Source organism: Molossus molossus, unplaced genomic scaffold (genome assembly GCF_014108415.1).
Source record: "Molossus molossus isolate mMolMol1 unplaced genomic scaffold, mMolMol1.p scaffold_m16_p_13, whole genome shotgun sequence".
NCBI classification, from domain to species: domain Eukaryota; kingdom Metazoa; phylum Chordata; class Mammalia; order Chiroptera; family Molossidae; genus Molossus; species Molossus molossus.
The window spans coordinates 91,385,276-91,410,421 of NW_023425348.1; the positions used below are offsets into that span (position 1 = coordinate 91,385,276).

The 25,146-nt window shown below is 56.7% G+C and overlaps 3 protein-coding genes across 17 annotated transcripts; all 3 read left to right on the forward strand.

Moving 5' to 3' along the window:
* Positions 1-2,225: 2,225 nt before the first annotated feature.
* ZNRD2 (zinc ribbon domain containing 2) lies at positions 2,226-3,498 on the forward strand. 2 transcript variants are annotated; one of them, XM_036259481.1, is made up of 4 exons: positions 2,226-2,258; positions 2,354-2,505; positions 2,638-2,722; positions 3,121-3,498. In XM_036259481.1, the coding sequence occupies exons 1-4, from the start codon at positions 2,240-2,242 to the stop codon at positions 3,462-3,464; spliced, it is 600 nt and encodes a 199-aa protein (XP_036115374.1). In that variant the 5' UTR covers positions 2,226-2,239; the 3' UTR covers positions 3,465-3,498. The 2 variants fall into 2 exon arrangements, with proteins under 2 accessions (XP_036115374.1, XP_036115373.1); XM_036259480.1 differs by having other exon boundaries at positions 2,330-2,505; positions 3,121-3,489.
* Positions 3,499-4,149: 651 nt separating this feature from the next.
* Positions 4,150-5,859, forward strand: FAM89B (family with sequence similarity 89 member B). The gene is made up of 2 exons (XM_036259479.1): positions 4,150-4,642; positions 5,058-5,859. The coding sequence occupies exons 1-2, from the start codon at positions 4,166-4,168 to the stop codon at positions 5,334-5,336; spliced, it is 756 nt and encodes a 251-aa protein (XP_036115372.1). The 5' UTR covers positions 4,150-4,165; the 3' UTR covers positions 5,337-5,859.
* Positions 5,860-7,766: 1,907 nt separating this feature from the next.
* EHBP1L1 (EH domain binding protein 1 like 1) lies at positions 7,767-24,702 on the forward strand. Of its 14 annotated transcripts, none has more exons than XM_036257802.1 (21): positions 7,774-8,118; positions 11,213-11,270; positions 11,451-11,546; positions 11,869-11,922; positions 12,014-12,192; positions 12,271-12,413; positions 12,899-12,934; positions 13,023-13,088; positions 13,170-13,332; positions 13,496-14,234; positions 15,333-15,500; positions 15,954-16,111; positions 16,200-16,248; positions 16,670-17,326; positions 22,083-22,140; positions 22,261-22,316; positions 22,421-22,544; positions 22,815-22,914; positions 24,219-24,292; positions 24,374-24,488; positions 24,588-24,702. In XM_036257802.1, exons 1-21 carry the CDS (start codon positions 8,015-8,017, stop codon positions 24,685-24,687), a joined length of 3,297 nt encoding a protein of 1,098 aa, XP_036113695.1. In that variant the 5' UTR covers positions 7,774-8,014; the 3' UTR covers positions 24,688-24,702. The 14 variants fall into 14 exon arrangements, 13 of the variants coding, with proteins under 13 accessions (XP_036113704.1, XP_036113700.1, XP_036113701.1 ...); XM_036257804.1 differs by having other exon boundaries at positions 15,339-15,500; XM_036257807.1 differs by lacking the exon at positions 13,496-14,234 and having other exon boundaries at positions 7,769-8,118; positions 13,170-13,210.
* Positions 24,703-25,146: the final 444 nt, after the last annotated feature.

Consider the following 25,146-nt stretch of genomic DNA (forward strand, 5'->3'; position numbering starts at 1 on the left):
GTCTATCAACACCTTGATTCCTGTCAGTCTCATCAGAGAAAGGGCCCTTGCGTGGGCATCTACACAGCGGTTTAGATAGTTTGATAAGCCGTGATTTGTTTCTACAGCTAGCTGAAAACATTGCCATCCAAAGCCCTCTATTGGGAGGCAGGGTTATTACAGACTCAGCAACCACAGCCACATTGCCGTACACCTGGAGCCGCCTGGCTAAGAAGTTATAACGGGTCCTTTTTTTTTTTAATCCTCATCCGAGGACACTTTTTCCTTTTTTTTTTTTTCAGATAGAGTGGGAGGGAGAGAGAGGAAGAGAAAGAGAGAGAGAAACATCGACGTGAAAGGGACACATCGAGTGGCTGCCACCCGCACAGCCCAACCAGGGCTGGGCACAAACTGCAACCGAGGTACGCACCCTTAGTGGGAACTGAACCCAGGTCTCTCCGGACAGCAGGTCAGCGCTCTAACCGCTGATCCAAACCGGCCAGGGTTAACCTGTCCTGTTTTGCAGATGAGGAATTAAAGTCCAGAGAGGTAAGGTATTAAATCACTCCAGGAGACATAGCTAGTAAGCAGCAGAGACAAACAGGATCAAACCCAGGCCAGCCTGATTCTAGGCCTATGTCTTGTCTACTTTCCTATGGAACTTGAGGTAGGGAGGGGCCCTGAGTGTAGAAAGATGATGGGAATCCCCTTGAGCAGTGAGAGGAAGAATGTAGGGAGGGTGGGAGGAGATGAGAGGGCCAAGGGCCAGATTTGTAGGACTTTGGAGACCATAGTAAGGATTTTGGATTTTCATCTAAATATGATGAGGAGATGCCAGAGGGTTTTAAGCTCTGTAAAATAGTACCTACCCCATAAGGTTGTCATGAGGAAATAAAAGGAATTAAATGGGAGGATGAGTATGAGGGTCTTATTTTAGTTGGTGCCAGGAAGAATAGGCTGTTGAATGGATATTGGCCATGATGATGACACAGAAGGGTGCATTGAAGAATTCAGGGTGGGGCTTGGAGCTAAAGACAGTAAGGACCTGGAAGGTCTGCGCATACAGGCTAGAGCCCAAGAGTCCCTCTAGTCAGCTTGGCAGAACTGCCCTGGGGTCAGGCCCTAAGTCAGGCACACTGCTGGTAGAAGGAGAGAATGAAGAGGAGCACGGGGCTCTCCAAGTAAGCAAGAGGCAGCCAGGGTCAGAAAATGGCAGTTCCAAAGAGTCTATGTAGGAGGAAGATGGGGCCAGGAGGAGGGCACTCAATCTTCAGGTAATATTGCAGAAACATGTGCTGTCTAACCAAAGGAGGAGGTTGCTGATGAGATTATGCGGGAGTCTAAGTCCTAGCTCCTTCTCCACTGCCCTGGTGTACAGCCTTGAGGCAGTGTGGTCTGCACACCTGGAGTCTACTGCCTGTTCCCATCTGGCTTCTCCAAACCTAAAAAGGGAGAAGATGTGTATGGAAAAAAACACAGAAAAGAAAATCACCAAGACCAGTGTTAGGGAGAACTAGTAATTTTAATAGCAATCCACCCAATTAAAGCCTAATTGTCACCAACATGTGTAGTAAGCCCTTCTTCACCCTCACTCTCCAGTAAGCATTCCTCAGCTGTGGCTGCTACGGGAACTGTGCTTTTCAGGCAGCAGGCTTTTTGAGGGCTTACCTTCAAAAACAGTTAGAAGCAGACTTTGTATCAGTCCCAGGTCTTAGGGTAGGTACGGGATTGAGTGACTGGGACAGCAAACATGCAAACAAACTGCAAGGTACAAAAAGCGGGAATGATCTCTGCTTGGCCTGCTTTGCAGGTTGAAGTGATAAGTACTGAGACCTGAAAAGTCTCTACGCGTGAGCGAGAGGCCATTTGTTCTCAGCAGGGGTGGTGTTGTGATGATGCCACTGCCCCGCCTGTCAACGGTCCGGCCGGTACGGAAACCCCAGGGGAGGCAGAGGCCGGCGGGCGGAAAGGGCGACGGCACAGTCACTTCCAGGTTCTGGGCCTGAGCGGACGGGGTTCCAAGGAGGTGCCTCTCCTTTGGCCCGGCCAGTTTCTGTCCACTGGGATCCCGCTAGGGGGCGCGAACTGCGCAGGGTCCAGTCTGCAGCAGACACGCCCCACTCTGGGCACTGCGACGTCTGAGAAGCACCCTGAACGTCACTTCCGCCCTCGTCCTTTGCTCAACACGGAGGGGAGGAGCCGACGAAGGGCGCTCGGCCTGTGCGTCACTTCCGTTAAGCCTAGCGGCGACAACGGCAACATGGCTCTGAACGGTGATGGTGAGGAATTGAGCTGCGAGGGTCTGCGGCTTCGGGGTACGGGAGACAGCCTGCTTCAGCAAGAGTTTCAGGTCCCTGTGCCCTTCTTTCCCCAGAAGTGGACGATTTCTCCTGGGAGCCTCCGACCGAAGCGGAAACGAAGGTGCTGCAAGCTCGACGGGAGAGGCAGAATCGCATCTCGGCGCTCATGGGCGACTACCTGCTGCGTGGTTACCGCATGCTGGGCGAGACGTGCGCGGACTGCGGGGTGAGGAGAGATTCGGGACGTGGGAGCGGGGATAGGCCCACAGACTAGGTCGAACGGCCCTTCCCCAACCTCTCCTCTCTGGAATCCATCGCCTGGTGTCTCATCCCTGCCCCTGTGCTTTCTGGCCCCTAGACGATCCTTCTCCAAAACAAACAGCGGCAAGTCTACTGCGTGGCTTGTCAGGAGCTCGATTCAGACGTGGATAAAGATAACCCGGGTGAGGGGCTGAGTGTGCTTAGTGGAGAAGCATGGTGATAGAGCCCTGGGAACAGTAGTCCTGGGAGGTGACAATGGCGTCCTTGAGTAGGGCGGAGGTAAGGTGCTTTCTCCTTTTTGCTCTGTAGAGAAACATTCATTCAGTAAGAGCACTGAGCAAGCATCTCCTGTGTTCCAGACAGGAAAGTCCCAGCTCAATAAAGCATAGTCCTGATGGGAAAGATGAACCAAGGACATAAGTTAATCTGATACAAAGAAGGAAATGAATGAGTTGCCCTATAGAGTGGTAGGGGAAACATCTCAAGCACATAAGAGCAGAGCAGTAGAGAGTAAGTAGGTGGCTCAGGGCCGAGGTGAGCCAGGTATCCTGACCATTCCACCTGATTTCTCCTCTTTTAGCTCTGAATGCCCAGGCTGCCCTCTCCCAAGCTCGGGAGCACCAACTTGCCTCTGCCTTGGAGATCCCTGCAGGCCCTCGGCCCACCCCTCAGCCCCCAGTACCCCGTCCAGAGCACTGTGAGGGAGCTGCAGCAGGGCTCAAAGCAGCCCAGGGGCCACGCCTTCCAGCTGTGCCTCCAAATGCAGGTGTTGTGGTCAGTACACAGGAGGCCCTCCTGCAGAAGCTGACCTGGGCCTCAGCTGAATTGGGCTCTAGCAATTCCCTGGAGACTAGCATCCAACTGTGTAGCCTTATACGGGCTTGTGCTGAAGCCCTGCACAGCGTGCAGCAACTGCAACACTAAGAGATGCCTCCCTTGAGAAAAACCCTGTAGAAAACAGCTGTTCCTCTTGTGTGGTTTGTTTTTTCGTGGTTCTGAGTGTGCATGCCAGCCCCAGCTCCACTGGCCTTTTTCCTGCTTTTGGTCTCTCACCCTACGACTATCTGATCTCCTTGATGCCCTGAGACATGAGTTGGGCTTGTTTCTGCTCAGTTTCCCCACTCAGGATGGTGGGGAGGGAGAGGACTATGTGAGAGTTGTCTCCTCAAAGTCAGGAACAAGAGGGATGGGCTTCTGCAGCACCTCTGTAGCTTACTGTGCCATCCAGTGCTCATTCCTCACCCTTGAGTAAGATTGGGATTCCAATCCCCTTGGTAGCTTCTTCCCTGAAGCATCCTGAGACTATCATCCTTTCCCACCTCATGCCCAGTCCAGGTACTTGGACACTGACATGGTGTCAGGTTGCACGTTAGGGGCCAAGTATGGATTTACCCGTCTCCTGACTCCCACTTTTAGATCCTTTTCCTTGGGCGTCATAATTGGACTGAATAATTAAACACGGAGGTGTGGGGGAGCATAAAAGAACTGTGAAGGAACCGTGCCCGCCGCTGTTGGTCTCTTCCCTAACCACTTTTCCTGTCAGTGACCCCATTCCCTTTACTCAGCTTTCCGCCACCCGGGTGACTTGGTCCACAGCCGTTGCCCTTTTAAGAGAAGCCCCGCCCATGCGGAGGGGGTGGGGCAGGGGCGGAGTCGGAGGCGTCAGGGAAGGAACAAAGCGCGGCCTGCGGGAGGCGGCTGGGCTCGGCCGGTGGGGCCCCGGGGTGCGGGCCCTGCGGGCGGCAACCCAAGCAGAGCATTGGAGGGAAGGAGGCGGCATTATCGTCCGCGCCGGCCCGGCCATGAATGGGTTGCCCTCGGCCGAGGCGCCGGGCGGTGCGGGCTGCCCCCTGGCCGGACTCCCGCCGCTACCGCGCGGCCTCAGCGGTCTCCTTAACGCGAGCGGGGGCTCGTGGCGGGAGCTGGAGCGCGTCTACAGCCAGCGCAGCCGTATTCACGATGAGCTGAGCCGTGCGGCCCGCATCCCAGAAGGGCCCCGCGGCGCCACAGGCGCCACCAACGCCGGACCTGCCGCCGGTCCTCCTGGCCCGCGGCGTCCTGTCAACCTCGACTCGGCATTAGCAGCGCTGCGCAAGGAGATGGTGAGTGGCTGGGCTCCGGGCCAGGGGCTTTGGGGCAGTGCCGAGCATGAAAGACCCGAGGTGGGGCGGAGCGCAGAGGCATGGAACTAGGAACGCGAGGCCTGGGTCTCAGAGGACATGCAGAAGCCAGTTGGGTCAGAAGGGTTATGGTAACAGTAATTATAGTTACTGTTTAATGGCAATAGTCACCATGTATTTTTAAATGCTTTACTCGTCTTATTTCATTCCATCCTGCTAGATGAATGTTATCCTCTTTTTACCCGTAAGAGTCAGTGACTTGCCTAAAGATTCACAGCTTGCAGGTGGTGTCTATGTCCACAAAATTTGTAGTTAGTGTGGGAAGATTGGCTAGAGCTGTGGCTTGGGCTGAGGGTGGCCTGGACCCCAACCCCAGCCCACCCTCAGTCTTTTGCAGGTGGGGTTGCGGCAGCTGGACATGTCCCTGCTGTGCCAGCTGTGGGGCCTGTATGAGTCAATCCAGGACTACAAGCACCTATGTCAAGACTTGAGCCTGTGCCAGGACCTGTCATCCTCTCTGCATTCAGACAGCTCTTACCCACCTGATGCTGGCCTATCTGATGATGATGAACCTCCTGATGCCAGCCTGCCTCCGGACCCACCACCCCTCACTGTGCCCCAGACGCACAATGCCCGTGACCAGTGGCTGCAAGATGCCTTCCATATCAACCTCTGAAGGGGTGGGGGTGGGGTATACTCATGCAAAAGGCTCAAAAACTCACCCCCCAGCAAGTACTCAGACTATAGTGCCTGCTTTCCCCCATACCACCTCAGGCACAACTGCCAACCCCCTCTCTTGTCTTGGGTTAGCTGGCACTGGGGCAGGCACCTGGGCTACAGCCTCTGCCCATGGACCTCCACTTCCACATGTATGCTCCCCAGCTTGGCCAACCTTCAGTCTGGCAGTGGGACCCAAAGCATCTTACACTTCCCTTGGTGTCTCTGGAATTGGGATGAGTGTCTGGCTCCCGTCTCCTTTTCACCTTTTGCTGCTGTTGGCAGCTGCTGGCTCAGGAGCATCCCACCTCTGGTCCCTGGGTTCCACTGCCCTAGATAAGGACTCCAGGACCCATTCTTGCACCCATTCACAGCTGGGAGGGCCAAGGCTCCGTGCTGGATATTTAAGTTTAGGGGCCAGCCTGCTGGGCGCATAGATAAATAAATACTCTCAGCGTTCCAGTGTTCTGACTACTTGGCTCTGGGGCAGATAGCGGTGTTTCTGGCAAGTGCGGACCCATGCTCCGTCGGCAGGTGGCGCCGAGACCCTGAGTAAAAGAGGCTTGGGGCTGGCGGCGAGCGAATCCTCCCTTCCCCGGACGGATTGTGGAGCTTTCCAAGTTGGACCCGCCAGGTCCCGCGGTTGTGTGCGGGCGAGTCACTTCCTCTCTCTGGCCGGAGGCCTGGGAGCCCAACCTCCTTACCCACTGGCTTTGAGCCTTCCTGGCCGGCGGGGAAGAAAGGAGAAGGAGCCGCCCATTTTAAGGAGAGAAATTTTCCACCCCGAGTCAGGGCGGAGTTGGGGCAGTACAGGAAATGGGTGGGCCCCAAGCTCGCGGGCCAAGGGGCCCTTCGGAGGGGAGAGGGGAAGGCGCCTCCTGGAAGGGTCTGGGAGCTAGTGTGTGCCCTATGGGTGGGAGGAAGAAGCTGCAGAGGCAGAAAGGGGTGAAGTCACTGTCCCTCCAGGCCTCCCAGAGGCCAGACAGGTACTGAAGGAGAGATGGGGGTGTGTGCCCCAGGTTTTGGTGGATAAGACGGGTGGTGAGGGGTGATTGGGGTCCCAGACACCCCCATTCCTCACTCAATCAGACACCCCCATTCCTCACTCAATCTCATACAGACCGCCTGGCCCCACCCTACAGCAATTGGGACCTTGAGGGTTGTAAGTAAAAGGCTCTTACAGAGAAAACAGACCACAATGCTGGGACTGGGGATCAAACCCAAGTGTCAGGCCCAAGGGAGGAAGCCTGCACATTTGGGGACTATTGAGTACTCGTTCCCCCACACGTACACATAAACACACCCACAACTTCTGAGACCGAGAAGAGGAAGTCGCACACTTAGGTTTTCAGTTGCTCATACTCGTCCTGCTGCAGTTACTTGCTTCCTGGAGACAGCTTAGTAGGTACTCCTGGCAGATGGGACATCCCGCTTAAACGGAGTGTTTATCAAGCATCAGGCTTCCATCTCTTCATGAACCTTGCAGAGCAGGGGCCCTGGCAGGGAGGGAGCAGGCTGATGTGCTGCCCCAGGACAGTTCTCTAATTCAGAGCCTGACACTTGTGGCTTAATACCATGTAGGGCTGGCTGGTAAGCCATAGGGCTCTAATCTAGGTGTGAACAAAGTGGCTAACGCCCAAGCGGGCGGGAGAGTAAACACACAGGCTCCGTACTGTACCTGTCAGTGATAACGGGTTCTACTTAAAACCTCACAAAATGTAAGGTTTCCGGGTACAAATACGAATTTCCAAGGTTTCATCCTCTCAATCACTCTGTAAGAGGTGGAACTATAATTACTCCTATTTAACGGAGGTCGAAACAGGCTGAATGGTAGTGCTAAGGTCACACATTTTGGAAGTCAGAATTTGAACCTCCAGCTCTGCTTGTTGGATATTGGGACTGTCTTCCCACTTGACAGCTGAAGAGCCAGATTCTGAGTGGAAAACTGGTGCTGTCCTCAGGTAGAGCTACCCAGGTTGGTACTTGACTGCTCCTCCTGCTCTGGTTAAGTGGGTGGCAACAGTAGTCTGCCACCCCAGTGTCGAGTACAGTTGGCTCTGGCCCAGTCTCAAAATGTGACCCTGAGCAAGTCTCTTCCCTTTTCTGGGTCTCGGTTTCCCAGCCTGTGAAATAGGGCCGCCAGTATGTGCCCCGCGGGGCTGCGGGCAGGAAGGGAGGTGGCCCTGGCGGCGCTCGAGAGGGCGGCACCGAGTTGCTGGTTGCCCTCTACTCGGCAAGCGGGGCCACACCACCTTTGAGCGCGGCAGCCCCAGCATCCGACCCCGTCCCTGCCTCGCGGTCGTGGCCAAAGGCCCCGGAAGCCCGGCCGCCCCGCCCCTGCGCCCGACGGAGCCCCGCCCGCCTTTCGACGGGGGTGCGGCTCCAGGAAACGGCGCGCTCTCTGCTCAACGCCCCAGCGACCCGACGCCCCAGACGACCCCGCCGGCTCAGCCAGACCAAGCAGCGGGACCCGAAGGTGGCAGTCGGGACAGCGGCCCCGGGTTCAAGCTTCGGACAGCTCCGCACAGACGGGGCGGGCAGCGCGGCTAGGAGCCCGGGAGGCTATGGGGACCTGGGCGGGGCCAGAGATCTCGGACCAGCGGGAGCCCCGAGTCTGAGGAGCGGGCGGCGGGGGCCATGACCTCGGTGTGGAAGCGTCTGCAGCGCGTGGGCAAGCGGGCCGCTAAGTTCCAGTTTGTGGCCTGTTACCATGAGCTGGTGGTGGAGTGCACCAAGAAATGGTGAGTGGACAGAGTCCTCGGGGACCCCCAGACTGGCTGGGTCTCCATCCGACTTTTGGAGCCTGAGAGAACCCTGTCCCCAGCCCAGTGGCCAAAGTGGCCCCTACCCCAGCTTGAGCCCTGCTGTCCAGGCACAGACACTCAAAGGGGCCCTTGAAGCCTGTGGAACCCCTAGATTTGGGTGGATGTAGGAGCTTTGGGGGAGTGGAGGTCAGGACTTCCGGGCCTGAGAATCTGTCTGTGCCCACACTTCCCTCAGCTGCGCTCAGGGCTGGGGGGAAGGGAAGCCTCATGTTTTGGGCCAGAGGGATGGTTCAAGATGGCAAGTTTTGGGGTGTGTGGCCAGCCAGACAGGGGCAGAAACCTTCATGGGCCTCAGTACAGCTAAGTACAAGGTTGCTGTCCCCTCCTTCCCTGCCCACTTGTTGAGCCAGAGGATCCCCCTCCTTCAGCCAGACCGGGCGCTGGGAGGCTGGATTCATCTTCACAATGTCCTTAAAAGGGGAAACTGAGCACTGGGAGGGATGAGGAGGGAGGTGGGAGTGACTTAAAGGGGCCTGAGGGCCTAGGAGGTTGTGGGTCCAGGAAGAGAGAGGGCTTGGAGCAGGCAAGGTGGTGGGGCGGGGGAGATATGTGGGGGTTTAGGACCTAACCTGGACTGCCAAAGGACCCAGAGGCATCTCGTACACATGTCCCCACTGCAGCTGCCTAGGCCCCTGCGTCACACCCTAAATATATGTGTTCACTGGTGTCAGCTTCCCTTGGCTGGATTAGGGCACAGCTGAGGGGATCTTACTCGCCAGGCGGGGCTAAATTTAGGCTCCCAAAAGGAAGGGCTGCTGGGGCAGGAAAGGACCTTGGGGTCCCTTAGGTAGCTGCCATATTTCTGGTCTTGACTGGAATGAGGAGGGAGGCGGGAGTGGCTTAGCCAGAGAGCTGTTCAGCGATTTCAGTGAGGCCCAGAGAGTACAGGGGCTGGCTGGGGTAACACAGCACAGGGCTGATATGCGAACTCTGGCTTCTGGCTTCTACCTTCCACCCCAGCACCCTATGTAAGGTCGGGGATGCTGGACATGGTCCCAGAGAGCAGGCCAAGGGTGTGGGCAATGTCAAGGCATGTGAGTCACAGGGGGCAGTCAGGGCCTCCGGGGCTTCGGAGCCCAGGTTAGGAAGCTATACCTGCCCAGGTTGAAGCTCCTCAGGAAGGCATGTCCAGCCTGAGTCAGGTTGCTTGGCCAGGCCTTGCCCTCCCTAGGCACCCCTTGTCCACTTCCCCTTTCTGGGAAGGCCCCATGGATACTCTTGCTCAGCCATCCCCTGCAGTTTGGGGCTGGGAAGAAGAGCTTGGCTCCAGGCCAGAGGACTCTAGAGTCAGCTGTGTGACCTTGCCTGCCCCCCAATCTCGCCATGTCTCAGCATCCTCAGGGGTTGACAGTAGAGCCATTTATTTTGGCTCAGACTCCAGAGGGGCAGTGAACTGGGTGAATTCAAGTGTCCTGGCATGGGACTGGGTACAGGCAAGGAGGGCTCTTGTGTTGTCCTCAACCATCCCCACTCTCCTGGGCAGCAGTTGGACCCTTTAACCCAAGGGGCCCTCTTCCTCCAAGACCCAGCCATGTGTCAGCTCCAAGTCTGGGACTAAGCCCTGCACGGGTGACTCTCCTCTTTTTTGTTAATCCTCACCCGAAGATATTTTTCTATTGACTTTTAGAGAAAGTAGAAGGGAGGGAGGGAGAGGGAGAGAGAATGAGAGAGAGAAAGAGAAGCATCCATGTGAGAGACACATCAATTGGTTGCCTCCCACAGGACCCTGACTAGGGCCAGGGATTAAACTTGCAACCTGGGTACATGCTTGACTGGGAATCGAACCCACAACCCACTGAGCCACACCGGCCAGGGCTGACTCTCCTCTTGATTGGTCTCTGTCTTCTCACATCTTTGCCTCTCCTCTGAGTCTGCCCCTGCAAATGCTGTTCAGCTTAGATAGAACCTGGAGTCTTCCTTGATGCCCCTCACGGGAGTCAAGGGCCCTGCACAACTAGGGTCCAGGGCTCTGGGTTTGAGAGGTGGGAAGCATGGCTGACTCTCCAGGCCCCTGGGCCCAGCAAAGGACTGGGTATAGAAGGCCCTGGGAGGGTGTCTAATAGCAAGTGTCTCTGACCACCTCTCACCCTCTGCTCCCAACTCTAATCCACCCTCAGCATCCCCCCAAACTTGGACCTTTGCACTTACCATTCCTTCTACCTGGAGCCCTCCTCCAGACCCTCGCACAGCCCTTTCCTCCCCCACTCATGCCTCTGCTCCCACACCCAATTTTAAGGAAACCCTAGCATCTCTTTCCCTTCTTCCTGAAGTCAGCTTAATTTCTTTTTCTTCTTTAAAAAAAAAATTTTTATTGATTTTTTTCTTTTAGAGAGGGAGAGAGAGAGAAACATCCATGTGAGAGAGAAGCATCAATCTGCTGCCTCCTACACGCCCCCTACTGGGGATCCATGTGCCCTGACCAGGAATCAACTGGGACCACAGGACGAGCTCAATCCACAAGACACACCAGCCTGGCTCTTTTTGATTAGCTCTCTTCCTCCACCTTTGTTGTCCTGAGCCCCGGAAGGGCCTCTGCTTTGCTCTGCTCTGCCTCTGAACTGGACTTCACAAATATTTGTGCATATGCCCTGGCCTGTTTGGCTCAGCAGTTGGACCATCAGCCTGCAGACCAAAGTCCCAGGTTCAGTTCCCTCTAGGGGCACATACCAAAAAAAAAAAAAAATTTGTGTGTGAACGGACTTCTTGTCCCTGATCTGTGCCTCTTGCAGTGTCCTTGCTGCGTTTCTGTGTATCTCTGTGCCTCTCCATATATGTCTCTTTCTCCCTATAGCTCTTCATAATCTCTGCTGACCCACATTGGGCCTTTGCCCTTCTGCCCTGGGCCCCACCCTTCCTTAGCAGCCCCACCCTGATCTCTGTGGCCCCAGATATGGGGCTCTCCATGCCCTCTCCTGGGGGAGAGGGAGGTGGGCAGAGGGAAGACCTTGGAAGAGATGAAGAAGCTGGGCAGCCTACTGAGTAGCCCCCTCTCCTCCCGGACCCCACCCAGGCAACCGGATAAGTTGGTGGTGGTGTGGACCCGGCGGAACCGACGCATCTGCTCCAAGGTGGGGGAACTGTTAACTGGGGATCCAGGTTAGGGGTGGGGCCGGTGAGGGCTGATGGGGTCATGGAGTCAGGTTCACGAATCCACAGAATGGAGAGAAAGATGCGGTCAAGGTTGGAGACAAGGGCAAAGGGGTGGGGGAGAGTTCAGATTGGGGAATGACTCAGACTGCTCATTGTAGGCCCACAGCTGGCAGCCGGGCATCCAGAACCCATATCGGGGCACCGTGGTGTGGATGGTACCTGAGAATGTGGACATCTCTGTGACCCTATACAGGGTGAGTCTCTAGCCTTCTACATAGAAGGGACTGGGCTGGTGACATCAGCCCCAGGCAGCCACGGGGCTCCCATGGTGGGTTGCATATCCAAATAGGAAAGAACAGTGTGAGTGGCCAGGAAGTCTCCTTGGAGGAGGTCACATTTACTTGCCACATGCAGTAGGAGAGACAGCTGGGATCTGGAGAAGTGAGGGAGCGTCCCAGGCAGGATGCACCAGCATGTGTGAAGGCCCCAACCAAACACCTGTGCCAGCCCAGGCTCTTCTCCCTGCACGGCCTCTACTCAGCAGCCTCTGTACTCACCAGTGACCCCTTTTCCCAGGACCCCCACATGGACCAGTATGAGGCCAAAGAGTGGACGTTTGTTATTGAGAATGTGAGTGACTACGGTGGGCTGGGGTCTGGGGTCTTGGCGACTCTGGGGCAGCACTGATATGCATCCTTTGACCCCTCCCCCTGGCCCACAGGAGTCCAAGGGGCAGCGGAAGGTGCTGGCCTTAGCCGAGGTGGACCTGGCCCGCCACGCAGGACCCGTGCCTGCCCAGGTTCCGCTGCGGCTGCGGCTGAAGGCCAAGTCAGTGAAGGTGGTGCATGCAGAGTTGAGCGTCACCCTCTCGAGTGTGCTGCTGCGAGAGGGCCGTGCTACGTGAGTGCCCACCTGCCCTCCTTGGCCCTAGTTTTCAACCTCTGACCCCATCCCTCACCCCTGACGTCTGACCCCCAGGGATGATGACATGCAGAGTCTTGCGAGCCTTATGAGCGTGAAGCCTAGTGACGTGGGCAACTTGGACGACTTTGCTGAGAGTGACGAGGAGGAGGCTAATGGTGCAGGGGCCTCTGAGGCACGAGCTCGTGCCCCCAAGCCAGGTGGGCTCACAGCCCGCCGTGGACGTGGACTGAGACCACCAAGCCTGGGGGGTGGGCGATATGATGTATAAGCCACTTGCCATGTTGGGGCAGCGCCAGCTTGTGCACACCCAGTGATGGGAGCTCACTGTGGCCCAGGTGGCTCCAACCTGCCCTGCAGCCCTGGTTGTCCAGACTTGGCTCCTGGTCCTGTGGTGGCCTGGGTCCGTAGCCGAGTCCTTCAGGACACGTTCCCAGTGCTTCCCCGTGCCCCTGGCCCTCTCCTCACCCCTGAGCGGGAGCCTCCGCAGCCTTGTACCTGCCCTGCAACAGCTGCACCGAAAGGGCAGAGAGACTGTGGTCTGGTCTCACCACCCTCACCACTCACACTCATCCTCTGTCACTAGCTTCCTTGTCCTTCCTTTTAACTTAAGGCTTTTTCCTGTGTGTCCTTGTGGTTTTCTCTCTTTTTTCCTGCATTCGTGGGCCTGTCTCTTCTCGCACAGGCCAGGGCGGTGCCCTGAGGCCAGGGCGTTTCCCAGGTAGGCCCAGTCCTCCAGTTGGAGGGAGGGGGTCAGACCTTCAGGGCTCTGCCCTGGGCTGAGCCAGCCCCACCAAACCCTTCCCCAGATCCCTCTCGAGAGCTGAAGATACTTTATGAGGAGAAGGAAGGCCGAGCACCGCCCTGGCAGGCAGGTGAGGACTAGGCTGGGGCTGGATGGGGACTGGCCCTCCAGTCACAGGGCCCAGGCCTCAGCACCGCCCCTTCTTCCCCAGCTGCCAGCCCTTCCAGTACTGTGGAGACCAGCCCAGCGCCTGTGAGTGCCCCTGCGCCCCCAGCCAGGGCCTCCCGGGGCCAGGGGTCAGAACCAGCTACTGTGGCCGGGGGCCAGGTGGGGCCTGAAGCCCTAAGGCCCCCGGAAGCCCCATTGGAGACAAGGTGAGCTTTGGAACCAGCCCTCCCCGTGCCCTGACAACTGTTAGGAAGCTGCGCTCCCCCTGCCTATCTGCTTTTCCAGTGCTCCAGCAATCTGAAGGGGGGGGTGGGGGCTCAGGGGGGGGCCAAATGACTCCCCCAATGCCCCCTCCTGCTCTCTCCTCAGGTCTTTGAGACATCCAGGCCAGGTTTTGGCACCCATCCCGGCCCCTCGGCTCCGGAAAGGCTCTGATGCCCCCTGGCCCTCAGTCCCCCAAGAGAAGGATGAGGCCCCCAAAGCTTCGGGGGCTCCCTCAGCAGGAGTGGGTTCTGCTGGGGAGACCCAGGCCCAGGCAAGCCCTCAGACAGAGGCCCAGGGAGCCAGGCCAAGCCCAGGCGTTGAGGACGGAGGCTGCAGAAACTCTGTGGGGAGGCAGAAAGCCGAGGTTGAGGAAGGCACCCTGGGGGACAGGCCAGAGGCCAGTGGGGTGGACACTGAGCAGGGGTTGGAAGTCAGAGAAGTGAACACTAAGAGGTCAAAGGTCAGAAGTGGGGAGGCTGAAGAGAGTTCAGAAGTTAGTCAAGTAGATGCTGAACAGAGGTCAAAGATGAGACATGTGGACACTAAGGGACCAGAGACTACAGTGGTGATGTCTGAGAAAAGCTTCAAGGGGACTCCTGAGGCTCCTCTGAGGGCCTCTCAGGGGAGGACAGGGGTCAGGACTGGGGATGAGGCTCCTACTATCCAGAGCTCACCCCCAGCAAAACTCGCAGGGCATTCTGGGCATCTCAGTGACTCCAAGGGGTCCTGGGCTGCTGCAGGCCAGCAGAGAGAGGATGCAGAGGTGAAGGGCGGGGCCTCTGGTGTTGAGGGGACAGGCGTGGAGCAGGGCCCCTCTGTTGGAGCAGCAAGCACCAGGCCTCAGGTGAGCAAGTACCAGGGAGCTCCACCTGCAGCTGACCAGGGGGCAATGTCTAGGGATCTGGGGGTCTGGAAGGCAGAAACTGGTGACTTGAGGGTCCTGGGAACAGAGATGGGGATGGTAGAGTCAGAGGTTTTGGATACCCAGGAGACAGAAGCAGAGGGACCAGGGTTCCCAAAGATAGACACTGGGACAGCAGAAGCTGGAATATTGGGGTCCCAGGAGACAGAAGCAGTGAGATCTGGAGTTCTGGAGTCAGAATCCACTGGGATTGCAGAGTCTGAGGAACTGGAGACCCAGAAAACAGAGGCAAAGACTAGGATGGCAGAGACTGAGATATTGGGGACCCAGGAGATGACAGGGGGCTCAGTGGTACTGAGGATAGCAGCTGAGATAGCAGAACCTTCAATATTGGGGGCCCATGATACAGAGATGGGGGGGTCAGGGGTCTCAGCAATAAAGTCTGAGATATCAGGGACCCAAGAAATAGAGTTAGGGGATTCTGAGGTTCCAGGGATGGAGACTAAGACGGTAGAAGCTGAGATATTGGGGACCCAGGAGAAAACAGCTGAGTATTCAAGGGTCCCAGAGACAGAATCTGAGATAATAGGAGCCCAAGAAACAGAGGTAGGGGGTTCAGGGGTCCCAGGGATAGAGATTGAGATAGCAGAAGGTGAGTTACTGGGGACCCAGGAGATAGCAGCTGGGGGTTCAAGGGTCCCAGGAGTGGAGACCGAGACAGCAGGGGCCCAGGTGGAGGATTCAGGGGTCTCAGGGCCAGAAATTGGAATGGCAGAAGCTGAGGGACTAGGGACTCAACAGACAGAAACTACAGTTTTGGAGGCTGAAAAGGCTAAGATCTCTGGAGCCCTGGAGGCAGAGACTGGGCTCTTGGGGGGCTTCATATATGAGACTTTAAAAGCCCCAGTTACCAAGCATGGAGTTTTAGGGTCCCAGGGAGCAGAGGCAGAGACTTCAGTTTTAAGGGTCCAGGAGGTGGAAGCTGAGGTTTTGGGGATTTCAGAGGTCAAGTCTAGGGGGGCCCATGAAACAGAGATGGAAGTTTTAGGTCCTCCAGAAAACCAATCTGGTATTTTTGAGGCTCAGGAAGCAGAGACTCGGGTCTTGGGAACTGAGAAGGGGAAAGAAGCTGAGGCCAGCCTGGCTGAGGCACAGGTGGCCAGTGGGGCAGGGGCTGGGGTGCCCAGGCCCTCGGGGGCCCCCTCCCCAGAGGAGCCTGAAGAGGACAGGAGGCTGCCGGGCAGCCAGGTAGGGATGGGGGCTGCTGAGGGCCCAGTCTTCTGCTTTCCACTAACTTGGGGCTGAGCTAACAGCGGCTCTGCATGGACCCACCTGGTTGACCGGGGTGGGGTGGGACAGGGGCTCAGCTTCATGGAGCCCCCTCACCCCTTCCTCTCTCAGGATGCCCTGGTTCCCCCACCCTGTCTTTCCTGGGCTGCATGGAGTGGGACATCCCTGAGCTGATTTTTCTGGGCTGACCTTGAGGTGTGGCTGCTAGTGACCTTTGATCTTGCCTGGGAGCCACTGATCTCCTAGGCCACTTGGGTAGATAACCCCAGAGCTGGAAACCCTTTTGTCTGACTCTGAGGCTCTGGCCAGTGGTCTCTGGTGACTCCTACAAACCCAGAGCTGGGGCTGTTTTATGCCCAAGGGGCAGAGGGCACATGTTCACATTCCCTGAGCCCGTCCCTGTGTCCCTAGGCATTGCCCACCCTGGTCAGCTCCAGCCAGTCCCTACTAGAATGGTGCCAGGAAGTCACCGCTGGCTACCGTGGCGTCCGAGTGACCAACTTCACTACATCCTGGCGAAATGGTTTGGCCTTCTGTGCCATCCTGCACCGATTCTACCCAGACAAGATGTGAGCGGCTAGAGGGGGTGGGAATGAATCGGAGAGCCTGCCAGGAGCGCAGTGTGAACCCAGCCTCTGACCAGAGCTCTCTCCACAGTGACTATGCCTCCCTTGACCCACTCAACATCAAGCAGAACAACAAGCAGGTGAGATGGGAGGGAGCAATGCCTGGAGGGAAAGGGGTTCTGGAGCCAGGCCGAGGTCCAAGATCCGGGTCAGCCTGTCTGTAGAAGAGGAATGTGGGCTGGTGGGCCCCAGTTCTGGCTTTTGGAAGTTCTGCCACCTTTTACCCTTTTGGTCTTTTAAGTTGTTCATTTTCCATAATTTAGTTGTGTGAGTGTTTTTAAGCATATTTCCACTAGGTAGTTTTTCCAAAACCACTCTTGCCTGTGCAGTTGCTGGGTAATGTGAGGGTGGGCCCTGTTGCTACATTTCCCCCAATAGGAGGGTGAAGGCGTTGCTAGGCAAACCCTGGCCTGAAGGTCGTGGGGACCCCCAGTAGTCTAGGGCGGGCCCACAGCGAAGCTGGGTAACACCCACCACCGACCCCAAGCACATTGCTCCTAGGCCTTCGATGGCTTCGCGGCCCTGGGCGTGTCGCGGCTGCTGGAGCCGGCAGACATGGTGCTGCTGTCGGTGCCCGACAAGCTCATAGTCATGACGTACCTGTGCCAGATCCGTGCCTTCTGCACGGGGCAGGAGCTGCAGCTGGTGCAGCTGGAGGGGGGCGGCGGCGCAGGCACTTACCGCGTAGCCAGCGCCCAGTCCAGCCCGCCCAACGACCTGGATGCCAGTGGCCTGGCACAGCGGCTGCGTGAGCACCAGGCCGAGGCGCCCGAGGAACCCAAGGAGGTCGCCAGCCGCGTGGAAGGGGCAGCCCCCGAGGCGGCTTCCGAGGACCACGGGGTGGCCAAGGCCGCCCAGGAGGCACTCTCTGCGGATGCCCCGGCTGAAGGCCCGGGAAGCCGAGTGCCAGTGCCCCCGACCGAGGGGCTGGTGAATGGGGCAGGAGCGCCAGGTGCCGGGGGCGGCGTGCGGCTGCGGCGGTCATCGGTGAACGGAGAAGCGGGGCCGGTGCCCCCACCGCGCGCGCACGGCTCCTTCTCCCACGTGCGCGACGCAGACCTACTAAAGAAGAGGCGCTCTCGGCTGCGAAACAGCAACTCCTTCTCGGTGGACGACCCCGACTCCGGAGCCCCGGGAACCACCGGAGCCCCGGCTGCAGTGAGTGCCTCCCGGTGTTCTGGGGGTCCCGGGAGCAAAGGGGTGGATCCCAAGGGGCCCCAAGGGCAGAGCCAGCGTGGGGTACCGGCTTGGGGATGGGGAGTAGAGACTCAGCTGGGCTCCGGGAGGCATTTTCTGATTAGAGGGACCTTGGTGCCTGCGGAAGAGTCAGCAAGGCCTCCATGTCCCTGGGGAAAGGTCCTGGCCACGGCCACCCGCCTTGGGTATGTGCTGGTGTTTTTGTTTTTTTCTTTTTGTTTGTTTGTTTTTATTTTTTATCCTCACTGGAGGACATTTTTGCATTTATCTTGAGATAGAGCAGGAGGGAGGGAGGGAGGGAGGGAGAGAGAGAGAGAGAGAGAGAGAGAGAGAGAGAGAGAGAGAGAGAGAGGCCCTGGCCGGTTTGGCTCAGCGGTTAGAGCGTTGGCCTGCGGTTCGGAGAGACCCGGGTTCGGTTCCCGCTAAGGGCACGTACCTCGGTTGCAGTTTGTCCCCGGCCCTGGTTGGTCATGCGGGTGGCAGCCACTCGATGTGTCCCTTTCACGTCGATGTTTCTCTCTCTCTCCCTTCCTCTCTCTCCCTCCCACTCTATCTGTACAAAAGTTGGAAAAATGTCCTCGGGTGAGGATAAAAAAAATAAAAAGAGAGAGAGAGAGAGGAACATCGATGTGAGAGAGACACATCGAGTGGCTGTCACCCACACAATCCCACCCGGGCCTGGGACAAACCGCAACTGAGGTACGTGCCCTTAGCAGAAGCGAACCTGGGCTTCTCTGGTCCACGGACCGACCCTCTAACTGCTGAGTCAAACCAGCCAGGGCTGTTTTTGTTTATTTTTTAATGTTTTTATTTTTTAGAGAGAGAGATCTAAACATCAATGTGAGAGAGAAACATCAATTGGCTGCCTCCTGCCGTCCCCTACTGGGGATCAGTTGAGCCTGCAACCCCGGCATGTGCCCTGACCAGGAATTGAACAGGGACCTCTCAGTCCATGGGAAGACGCTCAATCCATGAGCCACACTAGCCAGGCTATGCTGGTGGTTTTTAAGTCTTGGCATCCAGCTTGTGAAATCATGGGCCATAGAAGGAAATTCCTAGAAGGCTCCAGGTTGTTAGCACTCAGTGCAACACTCGATCTGGACTTTATTTATTTATTTATTTTTATCCTCATCTGAGGACATTTTTTCGTTTTTTGTTCAGATAGAGTGGGAGGGAGACAGAGAAGGGGGGAGAGAGAAACATCGATGTGAAAGGGACACATCGAGTGGTTGCCACCTGCACGACCCAACCAGGGCCAGGGACAAACTGCGACCAAGGAACACGCCCTTAGCGGGAACCGAACCCTGGTCTCTCTGGACCGCAGGCCGATGCTCTAACCACTGAGCCAAATCAGCCAGGACTCGATATGGACTTTAAAGTGGACTGGGACCTTTCTTCCCCTGCGGGTGGCCCAGGGTTAACCAGTAGCAGTCACTGCCCTAGAAGTTGGGAGCAATGTTTCTATACTGAAGGGGGCCTTTCAGGGCTTCCCAACACCAAGAGTCTCTGACTTGGGTCTTTAACTCCCATGCTGGAGACGGTTCCTCTTTTCTGTGATAATGGGAAGCTGGAGATTGGAGACCCTGCTAGGCACCCAAGTCCTCACATTCCCTGCGGGTCTCAGGTTAGAGTCTACCAGGGTTTCATGTGGTCACTGCGAATCGTAAAGGGGATGTGATCCCAGAGAGGGCAGGGGTTTGCTCAACAATGCAAAGCCACGGAAGCCCAGGCCACGGGCTTTCCAGCTGGGGTTCACCCACTACATCATTCTGCCTGCGACAGCAAGAGCAGCTGCCAGGCCACTCCAAGCCTTCAGCTAGCTGCCTGGGGACGGCTCCTGACTTTTAAGGGAAGAAGGAAATAAACCGGGAAAGGCTTTCTGGAAGAAGCAGCCATTTGAGTCAGGCTGATAAGAAAGGCAGGTTTCCTAGGGGGAAAATGGGAGGGATGGTTCTAAAGTGGAGGGACCCGGGTGAGCAAAAACGTGGGAGCAGGAACTCTCAGGTCTCAAGTGGGGAACTGTCATGCGTCTCCCATCAGGTCCACAGGTGGTGGTGAGGCCAGCCTGGGGCGAAGAAGCCTTGAATGTAGGGTCAGAGCACAGCATTGAGCCTGTGATGAGAGACAGGGAGGGCCCCAGAGGTACCAGAGGAGATGCCATTCCTGGCCTGGCCTGTCTGTTGGCCTCTGAACACAGCTTTGTTAATGTGTCAGTGGTTCTTTAAATATTAAAGGGGAGACTTCATCCTACAGTCTTCTGTGCCCAAGTCCCAGTACCTGGTCCTTCCAAGCCATGCCTTCCTCCCCTTCTTGTCCCACAGGAGATATTTGACCAGTGGGACTAGAGGGGACTTCTCATTGGCCATTCCCATCCCCCATGCTTCACGTGTGCAGTGGGAAGATGTCAGGCCTGGCCTCGCCCTTGGGCACTCCCAAAGTCCTGGAATGGGATGAAGTCAGGAGGGGGGTGGGGCTGAAGCAGTGCCATGAGGAGGGCAGTATGCCTCTGGTGCAGTTCAGAAAGGCTTCCTGGAGGAGGCGCCATACATCAGGGTGTAGGGAGGGGAATTTGGGTCAGACATGAGGAAGTATTGGAATTCCCGTCAGGGCTGGTGTGAGTAAGCTCAGTTGCTGCTGAGGTTGGGGTTTGTCCACTCTCCTGCCTCTGCCTGCCTTGGTGGTTGAGTTCTTGCTGTATGCCTGGCCTGCCCCCACAACCCCTCATTGACTCCACAATGCCTCTTCCAGGGAGGAATGACTCATTTTGTAGGTGAGAACATTGAGGCTCAGGGAGATGATGAAAGAGGCAAAGGGAGTCGATACAGGTGTGAACCCAGGTTCTGAGCCTGAACTATGGTGTGGTCTACTGGGCCCAGCACTATTGACTGGCTCTGTGACCCTGGGAAAGCCACTTAACCTCTCTGTGCTCTTTTCCTGAAGATGAGAGGCAAAAGCATGAAAGTTTTTTGCAAAGTAACATTGAGATGCCACTTCGGGTGCTTTCTAAAAAGGGAGCTGTGTTTCCCCCCAGATGTTTTTCTGGAGCACTGGAGCCCCAGGATACTAACATTCAAGAACACAAACAGAGGCCCAGTGGGTGTGTTCAGCCCAGAGGCAAACAGCAAATTGGTAGCCAAATTTAGGAACAAACCTTTGGATTAAATAGCCCTGGGCCTTAGGCCCTGTATGAGCTGCATCTCTGACCCTCAGTTTCCTCATCTGTAAAATGGGGATGGTAGTCGGCCCTGCCTTCCAGGGTTGTTGGGAGAACTAAATGAGTCAATACATGCATAATGCCCCACATGTGAGTGCTTAATCAATGTCAGCTATTATTTAATAATGTTAATATTAAATGTTTTATTAACATGTTTTATTATGTTAATCAGTATGCTCAGAGTGCATTCTCTGGGTCCCATCCTGTCTGCAGGGGCTACTTCTGGTCAGGGAGACATGGGTAACCAACAGCCATGATGGGGTGGGAGATGGGGTTGGAGCTGTGATGGGGGAGGCCCAGGAGGCTGTGGAGGGAGCATCTGCCCAGCCTGGGGCTCAGGGGGCACTTCATGAGGCATGAAGGTCAAAGAGGGAGGCAGAAAGTGGTATGGGAACCCAAAGAAGTTTCTGGAGGAGGTGGAGATGAACTGGGTCATGAAGGTCAAGTTGGTGTACAGCAGACTCCAGGCTGAGGAAGCTCTTTGGGGAAGTGAAAGCTGAAAGTCCATGACGGTAGCTGGAGGGTGGTGGCTGGGTGGGGTTCAGGGTAGTGGGAGTTGAGATTGGAGCTGCCAGTAGGCCTTGCCGAAGAGGCTGGGGGTTGAGGTAGGCGTGGTGAAGGTTTTAGGAAAACCCTTCAGTTGTGACTTGAGGGTACAGTCAGCAGGCAGGGCATGGGTAGTGGCTGGTGAGGAGGCCACCACTGACTCAGGTCAGAGAGATGGACTGAGCAAGGGGTGTCCAGGGCTCCCTCTCAGAGAGGTACAGGATGGTTCAACACCTTTTTTCTGCCCTGTGACCTAGGAAGGTGGCCAGAGCAGGAGCCATCAGTGAAGCCTGGCTATCAGCTGAGCTGAAAGTTGGGAGCCCCCAAGTCTGACCTTCCAGGAAGTCACTAGGGGCAGGGCCATCCAGGCCAAAATTGGTAGTTTCAGCCAACCTGTCCTGTTCTGAGTAGTATGTGAAGTGGGGCTGGCTCTAGGCATAGGAATTTATAACAGATCGCCCCCTTTTGGTCAGTAGGTGGAAGTGCTGGCTCAGGATGGCTACTCAGGTCAACTCTGTATCACTGTGTGGGGCCCTGGCCATGATGGAGATGCCAGCACTAGGTGGTAGGAGTCAGACAGAGGTGGCCCGAGGGAGCTCCATGGAAGAGAGAGCAAGAAGGGGGAGAGGTTTCAGTTGGCCCCTTCACAGCCTTTCACCCCTGACTTTCACCAAAGCCCTGTGAGGCCCCAGGAACGAAGATGGTACAGCTCAGAGAGTGGCTGTGGACTGGCCCAGGACCACAGGGTCAGGGATGGTGAAGTCCATGGCCTTCCTTTGAGGAGGCACTCTTCCTAGAGGGGAGGGGTTGAAGTGCTGTGTGTGCAGGACTGGACACAGCTGGGGTGTGCAGGGTGTGGAATTGAGGGCCCTTCCCTACATGTGTAGGCTCTGGCTGGCCCCAGGGCAGGATTGTTGGGGGACCCCTCCAGGTCCTCAGTGTTTCCTTCCTCCACAGGAAGGCCTGAGCCCTGCCTCCAGCCCCCCCACAGCCCCAGCCCCACAGCAGCCCTCTGGTGAGTAGTTTTGAAGGGGTGGTGACCCAGCTCAGCTCTGGCTGCTCATAGATCCTGCACTGGGGACTTCTTGGGGGCAGGTGTCAGTTGGAGGTTCCTTAGCCTGATCTCTGTCTGCAGGTGGGAGTCCCCCATTGGAGGAGCTACCCCCAAGCCCAGGGGAAGAGGCTGGGCTGGTAAGATGGGCTGAGGTGGGAGGAGCTGATGAGTGGGCACTTCCTAGGCAGAACCTGGGCTGAACCCACCCTGTTCCTTGTCCCCTCCCCCCTTTTTATCCCAGCAACGGTTCCAGGACACAAGTCAGTACGTGTGCGCAGAGCTACAGGCCCTGGAACAGGAGCAGAGGCAGATAGATGGGCGGGCAGCTGAGGTGGAGACACAACTGAGGAGCCTTATGGAGTCAGGTGGGCCAGGCATCTAGAGTCCACTCCCCAAACCATGCTACCAGATCTGCCCAGTCCTGCAGCCCTTCCTGACCTTGGGAGGAGTTGGGAGGAGGCAAGACTGGGTTCATTGCCCTCATGGTATAGCTGGGCACACTGAGGCCCTGAGCAAGGAAGCAGCTTGCTGGAAGCACACAGCTCTGGCTTCTGGGATGCCATAAGGGAACAGGCCCCCTCCACAACCCCACTGGCTTTATGGGCAGGCCTGGTGACTGTCCAGGTCTGGTTCAGGTGCCAACAGGCTGCAGGAGGAGATGCTGATCCAGGAGTGGTTCACACTGGTCAACAAGAAGAATGCTCTCATCCGGAGGCAGGACCAGCTTCAGCTGCTGTGAGTGCTGGCACCTCTCTGTCCAGGCCCCACCTGGCCCACCTGGGGCCCACAGAGCAGAGAAGCTTAGCTACTTTGGTTAGAGTGACTCACTGCTTTCTTCTTTCTATGAAGATCTTGTTGAAAAATGGCTCAGACATCTTAACTTTTTTCCTATTTAATTTTCTGTATAAAGTGTGTACCTCTTAAACTGGTGCTATTTTTACTAATGAGAGAAAAATGTGGTACAGACAGGTCCAGGCTGGGTGCCCTAGTTTGACCTTGTTCCTTCACAGTTAGGAAAACTGAGGCCTAGAGAGATCTAAGTTGGTTTCCTGAGTGGGGTCAAAAGCCTCTTGGGCCATCATCACCTTTGTAGTCCTGCATGGTAGAGGTGGTTTAACCTCCCTTTTTCATTTTGGATATTTTCTCAGAATAATTTTAGTTTAGTACTTGCTATTTATGAATAATGTTCATGCAAATAATCCCACTGGTTTATTTTATTTTATTATTTTTTAAATCCTCGTCTGAGGATTTTTTTGTCATTGACTCTAGAGAGAAAGGAAAGGAGAGGGAGCTAGAGAAACATGAATCTGTTGCCTCCCATACGTGCCCAAACCGGAGATTGAACCCACCACCTGGGTACGTGCCCTGGGTACGTGCCCTGGGTACATTCTAACTGCTGAGCCACACCAGGCAGGGCTGATTTTATTTATTTATTTTAAAAAAAAATTTTTTTTTTTTTATTGATGTATTAGAGAGACAGAGGAAGGGAGAGGGAGAGATGGAAACATCGATCGGCCACCTCCTGCATGTGTCGCACTGGGGATTTGGCCCACATCCTGGGCATGTGCCCTGACTGGGAACTGAACAGACGGCCTCTTGTAGGTTGAAGCTCAACCACTGAGCCACACGGGCCAGGCAGGGCTGTTTTTAATTTTTAAAAAGGGAAGGGGTGGGGAGCCCTGGCAGGGTAGCTCAGTTGGTTAGGGGTGGTCTTCATACACCCAGATCACTGATTCCATCTCCGGTCAGGGCACATACAAGAAGCAACCAATGAATGCACAATTAAGTGGAACAACAATATCCACGTTTCTCTCTCAAATCAGTAATTTAAAAATAAATAAATTAAAGAGGGGGTCGGGGGTGGGAGGAGACAATATAAATATCCAGCAGTTGGGGAACAGGTGGGACAAAAGAGATGACTGACGCCAGGATACAGCTCTGCCCTCAGCCCAGCCCTCTGCGGGAGCTGGTGGTGAGGTGCAAGGGGCCATCACACCCCCCCGTTCGCCTGTCCCTGACCTGGCACCTTCGCCTCCCAGCATCGAGGAGCAGGACTTGGAGCGGAGGTTCGAGCTGCTGAGCCGGGAGCTACGGGCTATGCTGGCCATCGAAGGTGGGAGATGGGGCCGGAGGGGCCGGGGCGAGGACAGAGCGGCGGCCAGTGCCTCCTGACCCCCTCCTGTTCCGCCCTCAGACCGGCTGAAAACGGCGGCGCAGCAGCACCGAGAGCAGCTCCTACTGGAGGAGCTGGTGTCGCTGGTGAACCAGCGCGACGAGCTGGTCCGGGACCTGGACCACAAGGAGCGGATGTGAGTGGGGCCCAGACGGCGCTGGGAGCGGGGAGGGTCCGGGAGCGCGCTCCCAGGAGTGCTGGGCCCGCGGGCTGACGTGCACCCCTTCCTTCCCAGCGCCCTGGAGGAGGACGAGCGCCTGGAGCGCGGCCTGGAGCAGCGGCGCCGCAAGCTGAGCCGGCAGCTGAGCCGGCGCGAACGCTGTGTGCTGAGCTGAGGCCGCGCCGCCGGAGCCCTCGGCTTTCCCGTCGCGGCGCCGGGTCGCTGCCCTCGGTGTGCGCGGACTACGGGCCTCGCGGCTGCCGCGCGCGGCCTGTAGGGGCCGCTGTCGTCCCTTGACCAGGGCGGGGAGGGCGGCCCTTCGCTTCCGAAGGACGAGCGGCTGGGCTCCCGCGCCGTCGGGCCGTATTTATTTGTCCGAGTGAGTGAGTGAGTGAGTGAGTGAGTGAGTGAGTGAGTGAGTGTTCGCGGGGACGGGGGGGTCCCCGAAACGCCGCGCAGAACCCCTGCTCGACTGCAGGGCCCCGGTGGCCAGCCCCCGGGGAGCGGGATGGTTGTGAACTGCCGCGCCCGCCCTGCTCTGCTTCCTGTTCCTTGTGAGCAATAAAGTCGGACAAGTCTACACCCGCGCCCGCCCTTTCTCGGGATAGCGTGGGTTTTCAATAGGCGGAAGGGG